Source organism: Mytilus californianus, unplaced genomic scaffold (genome assembly GCF_021869535.1).
Source record: "Mytilus californianus isolate M0D057914Y unplaced genomic scaffold, xbMytCali1.0.p SCAF_97, whole genome shotgun sequence".
NCBI lineage: Eukaryota > Metazoa > Mollusca > Bivalvia > Mytilida > Mytilidae > Mytilus > Mytilus californianus.
In genome coordinates, this window is record NW_026262753.1 from 182214 (window position 1) to 192425 (window position 10212).

A 10212-nucleotide genomic window follows, 5' to 3' on the forward strand; every position below is an offset into this window, starting at 1 on the left:
TTTTCAATTAAGACAGTCTATTCATTGCCGAAAAAAAAACATTTGATTTTTCTCAAAACCTCAAAGCATTCACTTAATTATTTCATAGATGCACATGTTTAGCTTTGTTGCTTTGCCGTGTGTCTATGACAAACGACAATAATACCCGCTATTGTTCGGTTATATGCATTACAAAACAAGTAGAAGTTGATGCAACCCATTTAGCATGTTTGATCCTGTAAATGAATTCAAACTTATCCCTATCTCTTAACATTGTTTTAATGGTAATCAATAGCATTATGAATACATCTAATCAAAATAAATTGTATTTCCTTCACAACTATGACCACATTTGGTTCTACATCATGTTGCGACAGTATTCATTTTATGTTTTACTTTTTTTGTTTTTTGTCTTTGTTTATGTTCTTGTTATGTTTTGCTCTTTTGTTTTATTTCTTTTTTTCTGGAATTGTACCAATCTGATTGTTCAAGCTCTATAGAAACTACTTTTTACCGTTTGACAAGAGCTATGTTTGTGCGGCGCTAAATGTTCAAGTACAAACATTATGAATCAGTAATTTCGTCAAGTATGTGTGAATATTAATTGGAAAAGCGGGTAATGTATGCAAAATGTTTATAACCTGTAGACATAACTGGTAATGGTTCTTTGAGAGTGCATGTGCTCCTATAACATGTATAAGAAATGGCATTCGCCTTGAATTCTACATTTAAACATGCTAAATCAATGTACGAGAAATAGCCATGGCTACCTTTGATTTCTTATAAACCAAGTGCTTTACTTTCGCTACTGAAATGTCTTACATGTACTAGTAATGTCGGCCTTTAATTCTTAAATTCAAAGTGGGAAAATATTCTATAAATCAAGCAATATATATCAAAGATTATTTTGACGTACATTTATCTTTTAGTTTATAGATAAGTATATATATATATATATAGATTCAAAACATCTGAAAGTAACCACTTCCTCTAAAGTGTAAATTGCTTCAAAGATTGCCCGAGTAAATAAATTTACATACATGTTTTTTCTTCCGGCATCACCTATGACAACTCTTTGACTTTAGGTTGTATGCTTTAAATTGTTATAGATCAAGATAAATGTAGCAATGTGGAACTAACTGATTGATATAAAATGTAAGCTTATATATAATATTGACATATTGTTCAACTCTAATTTATACTATGAGAGATTTTTGGCTTCGAATCTGCACGCTTATGCAATAAATACTCACAAAATGCCATTAGCATCACCAAAAATAAAATGAAGATACACACAAATGTCTTTCTTTTGTAATTTTCTGAAGAAAAAAAAAATGAAATCATAATAGAAAATCAAATTAAGACAAACCTGATATTAATTTGTATTTATATTTCTTACAATTCATGATAGGTGGCATAATGTATCAGATAGTCCATATAAAGGTGTTAACAATTCGATTAGGAATGAAGGGCTTCCCCCGAGCTCTCAATTTCACAGTATATTCCTTAATGTAATACCTATTTACCACTCAAGTTATCTTTTAATTTGTCTATGATTAGTGTATGTTGGCTGACTACTTGTACCTTAGGTGTTTGTTCAACGGGGATCATTAAATATGTTTGATGTTTGAAAGTAAAATAAGAAAAATACTGAACTACGAGAAAAATTCAAAACGGAAAGTTTCTAATCAAATGGCAAAATCAAAAGGTCAAACACATCAAACGAATGGATAACACCTGTCATATTCCTGACTTGGTACAGGCATTTTCCTATGTAGAAAATGGTGGATTAAATCTGGTTTTATAGCTTGCTTAACCTAACACTTGTATGACATGTACAGTCGCGAAGGAGGCTCGAGGGTATAAAAATATCAGCAAAAATTGAAACATTTTTTTGTCATTACAAATTTTATCTATTACACTATTAGTTGTTACTTTATGATATGGTACGAAAATCAACCAAAAACAATCAATTCGTTTTGGCCCCAGATTACTTTTAAAAATGTTTATATCATTGAAAAAGCTCCAAATTATCTCCCCTTGGTAAAAAAATGCCATTTTTTGCATTTAAATTGAAATAACTGTTTTTTAACTTCTCGGTGACCTACTAGTATATTTTTTATTATTTTTTTCAAATAAACTGTACTTAAACTAAACTATTGTAAAATTTAAGCGATTTATATAATTTACTTCTTTTTTTATTTCGATATTACCTTTTTTGTCCTATTAGTTCAACAGAAAAAAAGTACTTTAACAAAAATGCATGTTTCTTTCGAAGGCAGATTGTGAGCTTAAATGAACGGTGACCCCATAATTTTATTTTATTTTTGTATTAAGTACAGGATAAAGTTTATTTATAGAAAAAAAATAGCGAAATCCTATATTAAAAAAAAAAATGATTTATACCCGCGAGCCCCCTTAAATTCAATAATATTGACAACGATATCGGAAAAAATGAAACAGACATAATATGTAAAAATGTCAAAATTAAGGGTACAGCCGTCAATATTGTGTTATATTCTCAATCACTATAAAAACAAACAAATATGTAACAAAGAGGCACAAACATACATATAGAAAAATCATATTTAATTTAGCAAAAATAAAAACAAGAATACAAAAATTGACAATAGCACAATAACACAATGACGGGATGTATAAAGAGCAGAGCCACGTCATACGCATCACAGAAACACAACAAGGCATATAGACAAAGCACATTAACAAAAATTTAAGACAAGAATACAAAATTTATCATGAACGTATGATTTGTGAAGTTGATACGGAATATTTATCTACAAGGTTTCGGTACCTTCAGATGAACATTTTTTTAGAAAAAGGACGAGACGTTCTTTGACATACCCCTGGTTCATCGACTTTCTGCTCAGACACCGGTGACGTCTTACAAAATCTGAGTAGGAGCAGCAAGCTCTTGAATTACGAATACATTGGGAAATGTAAATTCCATATGCGAATGAAGTTGGTATATCATGTATATTGCTATTAAGGTGGGGGAAATTGATAATTTCCAAATTAAAATAAATAATTGATGTCTGGAGCTTCCACTGCAGTAACTACTAGTCGTCCTTGTATATTGATGTATCATTGTCATTTTGCTTAGTTTCTTTTGTAATCTATTCAGAGAATTGGGACTTCTTTTAAATAAAGGCAACAGTAGTATACCGCTGTTCGAAATTCATAAATCGATTGAGAAAAAAAAACAAGTCCGGGTTACAAACTAAAAGTGAGGGAAAACATCAAATATAAGAGGAGAACTACGACACAACAGAAACACAACATTAAAATGTAACATATACAGAAACGAACTATAATATAACAATGGCCATTTTGCTGACTTGGTACAGGACATTTCAAGAAAAAAATGGTGGGTTGAACCTGGTTTTGTGGCTAGCCAAACCTACCGCTTTTATGGCAATGTTAAATATAACATTACATGACAGGACTACAATACAAATAAATGGGAGAACATATAGGACAGAGAAACATACGAATAATAGCTAACAAAAGGTACCAGGTTTAAAATTTAATACGCAAGACGCGCGTTTCGTCCACACAAGACAAACCAGTGACGCTCAGATCAAAAACGTACGAAACTTTATTCTGCGTTTTGCTTTGTAATTGTTTATTCTATTTTAGCTAGATGTATATGGAGAGGGTTGAGATCTCACCTTAACATGCTTAACCCCTCTACATTTTTCGCCTGTGCCAAGTCAAGAGCCTCCTGGCTTTGTGAGTCTTGTATCTAATTACAAAAAGTTGAGTTCATTTATATGTTTTGGAGTGAAGTGTACGTGAAGTTCATTTTCGATGCACTAGTTCACATTTTTGTTTAGGGGCTATCCAATTATCGGCTTCTGGATCGGGATATTCCCGTTATTTTAAAACCCGTTGGTGGAATTGAGGCTGTTGTCTGCTATTGGTTAGGTTATTGACTCTTTGACACAGTCTCAGTTTTATTTTATGTTGTAACTTGAATAACTGGTTTGTTAGAATTAAAAGACGAGAGGTGAAAGATTACCTTGATAGTAAAGAGACATCCTAACTCATATCAAACAATAGACTGACAAGCCATGACAAAAAAATCCAGAATTTCAAAAAGGTATACAAAAAAACTGAGTGACACGAACCCCCAGAAGAGCCGTAGGTGATCTCAGTTGCTCCTGAAAGGTAAGCAGATGCTGCTCCACAAGTGTCACCAGTTGTTTTGCTTTTGTAAGTTAAATCCGGTGATAAGTCTAATTTGGTAGGTCACATTTGGTGAAATGGAAGACAAGATTGTGGGTACGACGGTTGGAACAACGAGTGTCGTCATTCAAAACATCATATCGAAACTGAAGAACTGTCGACACTGTGCATAGCAAGCAGCTGTACATGCTACAACACATATTCAATATAATGTAACATCGAAAAATATGAATACTAACCATGTGTCCTCATATTATAACTAGGGTCATTGTAGGCTTCCACATGGTAAACAAGATCTATCCTTAAACACATAAAATGTTTTGATTTGCATTAATTGTAGACATACCAGTTAATGATAATAACTAGAAAATGTGAATGCCAGAAACTTTTCATATTTTGAATTTTCAATCGTATCCGTGTTAGTTTTAATGAGAACCACACAATAGCTATGATTATTTTTTTTTTCCTTATTTCAAGATACTATTCTTTATAAAACATGTCAAATATTGTAACCTTCTTAATGTTGATGCTAGCATACCTTGACGTTTTTAGACTGAAGTGATGTTGTAACTTAAAAGTAACAAACGCAGCTACTAAAGGTAAAACTTAACTTTACAAGTGGTTATAAAAGAGGTACCTTATTGACATTGATATAAAAACATACAGTTATTAATTAGTTTAGTCTCTGAAATGCTTACAGTTAAAAAGTGATGACTCAGAGTAGTGTGTCGATGAAACTGTTTTCATTATGATTTACCTTATCTTTCGTCGTTCGTTTATAAATACATTGTTATGATATTTCTCTAAAGCCATAATTATTTACGTCTACAGTTGTAACGTGTATTCTCTCGCGAAATAAGTTTTAGGTGGACAGCTATTTATATTAATAAGATGAGTTAGGTTTCGTTCATTCAAACAAGTGTATCGATAGAAAATCACTTACTGTTTATTTCCATATGATTTCATGATGTGTTCATTCTGCGAACCTAAAATATTGTTCAAACAAATATATGATGACGGCAAAAATTGTTGTTCATACATTAAATGAACCTTAACATAAGTTTAGATAAGAATTCGAATAATTGGTTTTTCAAACGTCACATATGTCCTTTCTACTTTAAGATGGATTTTTATTGATCAAGCCAGCCAATACGAATCTATAAATATAAACAAAGGGGTGCAATGATTGTTAATGTAAATGAATTAACAGCTCAGCTTGCCAACTACATGTAGATTCTTTTTTTTTTTATAATGAAGGTATCACATAAGAGATTTACAAAACTAATGTTAAGAAACTGGTAACAATCTTTTACTTAGCGTTTTGCTATTGACAATCACACAATGATTACCCCCCCCCCCCCCAAAAAAAAAATTGATTATTTAGCCTTTTTCCAAGCAGGGAACGTTATTAAGTGTAATAAATTTTAGATTATTCCTTAGAACCGCCAGAAAATTGCATTTCTACAAGCTTCGAATTAAATGGTCGTTGTAAATATCCCAATGTGTAATATTATACAAAAAGTAAAATTACAAAAATACTAAATTCTGAAGACATTTCAAAACGGAAAGTCCCTTATCAAATAGCAAAATAAAAAGCTAAAAAAGACCTCAAACGAAAGGATAACAACTGTCATATTCCTGACTTGGTACATGCATTTTCCTCTGTAGAAAATTATTGAAAAAATGGTGGATTTAACCTGGTTTATACCTTGCTGACACTCTCACTTGTATGACAGTCGCATCAGAATCCTTTATATCGACAACGATGTGTGAACAAAACAAACAGACATGATAAGTAAAAATGTCAAATATAGGGGTACAATAGTCAACATTGTGTTATAATCTTAATCAATATAAAACAAGCAAATATGTAACAAAGAAACACAAAAAGGCATATAGACAACGTACAATGAAATACAAGAATACAAAAATAGCACAATAAGACAATAAAAAGATGTATAAGTACATAGCCACAGCAAATGTATCAAAGTAACACAAAAGGTACATAGCATACATGTTATACCTCTGGAAAAATTATATTGTGCATGTAATATTCATTTTGAAATTATTATCGAGTAAAACTCGTATTCATTATAACAGTATTATTCCAAATAGAAACAGTCACGCATCATTGGAGAACAGTGACGAATTTTATGGACCAAAAACGGGATAATATGTAATATGAGTGGTATATTGATAGGCACATATATGATACAGTTTCGTTCCTTTTTTTCTTGACAGATGGATATGTGAATATAAGTGCAAGCGACACGATCAGCAACACACTCAAATATGCGATGATATTGATGTTCCGTTCATCTGTCATTTCTCAATCATGTCAATTGAAAGCCCATAAATTGTGACGCCTCTTTTTTTTTTTATTATACAATGCTAATCATGCTAATACCGAAAACAAGAAAAAAAGTGCTTGTAGTAGATGTCAATCCATAAAAGACATGTTTAAATTAAAGAATAGAAATGAAATACTAAAAATGTGACATAAGGCAACGATAACAAGGATTATATAACTATTTAGCGAGGCAACATTTTTATTTGTCAGCATTTCCCCTGATACAAGAATCAATCCTTGCTTGAATGAATCAATAAAACATGGTATATATAAAACAGTAAGATTAAAATATAAAACTCGATTATCATAAACAGAAAGTCGTTTTGTATACTAGGTAAATGAAATTAACGTGAATACGAGGATTGGGGTAATAGTTCATTGATATTTGAAATTGTGTATGTGACGCTGAAAATAAGGTAGGTACTAAGGTTGTTAAGAATTATATATTTTTAAAAAGTTTGGTGAATATCTAATTAAGCGATAGGAGATAAGAATAAAATAGATCCTCAAAAATTATACCGTTAATATCTCGTTCTGGTGATTTATAACATGAACAATCTTCAACTGACGGTAAACAATATCCTGCATTAAAGGCTGGTTTAACAAGTGTATACCCTCCTGATCTGTCACAGTGGCACAGTCTGTCCTCTTTATTACTGCCATTGCTAGCTGTTATTTGCCCTTCGCTATAGCATTGACCTTTTAAATATGCGCAATCAGTATTTCCGTCTGTGCTGAATTTAAATGGTTGATATCTCTCCTGGTCACAGTCACCTCTGTTGAAATTTGGTTGCCATACCCATTTAAAACCTAAACAATGTTGTTTATGTAAATTATATAATCTCAAAAAATTTTTTAATCAAATACAAATTTATCGGAAGGAATAACTAATTTACATTTCAATTCAAAGGTATTAACGTGTGGAAGACGGAATGATTTTTTTCCAATACAAAAAACATACTCCAATTTAATTGTATTAATGCTTATAACAAAATCTCGTTACACACCATATTAAGACAAAACATTTAATCTACGTAAACATAACATATAAGCATGTTACAACTGTTAAATAAAATTAACAAACACATTTGTTGTAAATAAACACAGAAAGTTTTTAAACATAATCAAAACCTGTGTTTCCAAATCAAAATATGCCATAATCAACTTTTTTTTTCCATCAAATTTACGCTAATGATAGTAAACGGTTATGGTGTGTTCTTTTCATTGTAGTTCATATACCACATTTTGAATGCTATAGTATATGAATGATTCAAAAAATATATTTGAGTTATTTAAGCTGCGTTGTTGTTAAGTGTTCTTCCTTATTTAAATTTAAATCAGTTTTCTAGTGGTATTCTCGTTAACAGCTGTGGGACACGCTTGCAGGTGGTACGAGAACAGAAGTAAAAATGTATAGTCATACCAAACACTTATCAAAACTGGTATATATCAAAAATTGAGAGACGAAATATAAAACTAAAAAAGTAAACATTAGATAACAAAAAATACATTACAAATTGTATCAACATGTCAAATTAACATGAGTGTACGTATTTTCACAAAATGAATTAAAGGTCTTTCCGCCTACAATATTTAGAGTTCAATTAAGATTCTTGAAAACTTATAGTGCGTATGTTTATGTTGTAATGTAACACTATTGTTTCAGGTAAGGATGAAAGTTGGTACCTATTTAAAAAAAAAATTTAAACCCGCTGCATTTGTCCACACCTGTCCTAAGTCAGGAGACTAATGTTCAGTGGTTGTCGTTTATGATGTGGTTTATAAGTATTTCTCGTTTCTCGTTTCTTATATAGATTGGTTTTCCCGTTATAATGGTTTACACTAGTCATTTTGGGGCCCGTTATAGCTTGATGTTTGCTGAGAGCCAATGCTCCGAGTTGAAGACCGTACTTTGACCTATAATGGTTTACTTTAAAACATTGTGACATTGATTGAGAGTTGTCTAATTGACACTTATACCACATCTTCGTATATCTATTTGAATTAACTTCACATTGAAAACTTACAAAATAGTAAGCAAAACCTGATGAGCGATTCATATTACATGTAAACATATAATAATATAAATATTTTTTTATCTATATTGTTTTACCACTAAAAGGGGAAAATGTGCGAGTTAAGCTTTTTATATATAGCTGTATGAGCTATATCTATAAAATTTTTACGACGAAAAGAAATATAACAGTGAGAAGACTCTGCAATGTCGTGGAAACGTATAGTGTTGGATACAATACGATTCTTTGTACTATTTGGCGGTGTATTTATGTCACGGATTTTTAAGTATCACCTTTAAACCAATTGATGTATACACTATAAAACGTTCTTATTTTGCATTTACATACCTGTTTGATATATACCATACCTGGTTCCATTTCTTTTGGTCCTTTACATTCCTGTCTGTAGCTACCATATGGGACTTCCAATAAACACAAGTAGTTACTTGCCTTCTGGCAAATGTTTGAAGAAATTATATTCCAGTGTGACTGCTTTGGACAAGTAACATTGAACAGGTGGCAAAACTTAGAAAGCTGTAAGCATATAACAAATGTACAAACAAGAAGTTACCAAAGCCCAACCTGTTATATACAATTAAATATTAATTTGTGTTCTATGCTTTTAGACTTTACTGGTTAAAACAAAATAGCGATATATGTTTCATCTAAGAGCAAATTTAAATGTTATGTATTTTTTTTGGTCTTTGACAAGTTCCGTTTATGGATATGTGTCTTTTCTTTTGTTATTTACACAGTCTTGGATAAAATGACGACCAATGTCAATGATCGTAGTCTTAACAAACGCCTTCATAAACATAGTACTTTATTTTTTTGATGATTTCTACTTGTATATTGTGAATGAATTTACGAGACAGAACGCCAGTAATCTATTGTTGCCTCTTTCTGTATGTACTGTTGTTTCGTTTGGATTGGTTGTTTATTGTAACAACATTTTAAAGTAAAAGAAGACGAAATTCAGGTTTTTTTTGTCGTTAAGTTTATTTTCCGCATACTATGACTTTAAGTAAATTTCAAACTTTGACTGAGTGCATATCTAATTAATAAATAAAGGCAACAGTAGTATACCGCTGTTCAACAGTCATACATTGATCGATTGAGAGAAAACAGATTCGGGTTACAAACTCAAATCGAGGAAAAACATCAACTATAAGAGGAAAACAACGGAACAACAGAAAAAAATGCAACAATAACAAACGCCAATGCAACATACATAACAACGGATTATTTGATAACAACTGTCATATTTCTGACTTGGTACAGGACATTTTAAGAAAAAAATGTGGTTTTAATCTGGTTTTATGGCTAGCCAAATCTCCCACCAAATGGCAATGTTGAAAATACTGCTAAAATGACACCATTATTAACACGATTACAGTACAAATAAATGCAAGAGAAAAACATACTAGTACATTTCGATATGTTAACCACAGAATAACAACGAACACCTGAAATTCAAATGCCGACAGTAAACAAAAACAAGATAATAAAATTACGAACTGTGCGTCACACGAATGTTTCAACGCCATAGACAATGACGTCACAGGTAAATTTCTAGAAAAAGAACAAAAAACGGGATTATTGTTTTAATGGTGTTATGTGGTGTATTTTATATCAATTACAAGAATATTACTATAGTTGTGT

The 10212-nt window shown here is 31.3% G+C and overlaps 1 protein-coding gene across 1 annotated transcript; it reads right to left on the minus strand.

Annotated features, from left to right (window-relative positions):
- Positions 1 to 1170: 1170 nt before the first annotated feature.
- Positions 1171 to 9078, minus strand: LOC127717279 (uncharacterized). Its single transcript, XM_052223056.1, has 5 exons — positions 8919 to 9078; positions 7055 to 7345; positions 5129 to 5171; positions 4425 to 4486; positions 1171 to 1298 (listed from the first exon to the last, which is right to left on the minus strand). Exons 1-5 carry the CDS (start codon positions 8926 to 8928, stop codon positions 1171 to 1173), a joined length of 534 nt encoding a protein of 177 aa, XP_052079016.1. The 5' UTR covers positions 8929 to 9078.
- Positions 9079 to 10212: the final 1134 nt, after the last annotated feature.

What these genes read in the sequence shown, in the direction of transcription:
- LOC127717279 (XM_052223056.1), bottom strand. An exon ending in ACCAGAACGAGATATTAACG is followed by an intron (nt 5,172 to 7,054) that starts GTATAATTTTTG and finishes ACAATATTTTAG; the next exon opens with GTTCGCAGAATGAACACATC. An exon ending in AAATCATATGGAAATAAACA is followed by an intron (nt 4,487 to 5,128) that starts GTAAGTGATTTT and finishes TATGTGTTTAAG; the next exon opens with GATAGATCTTGTTTACCATG.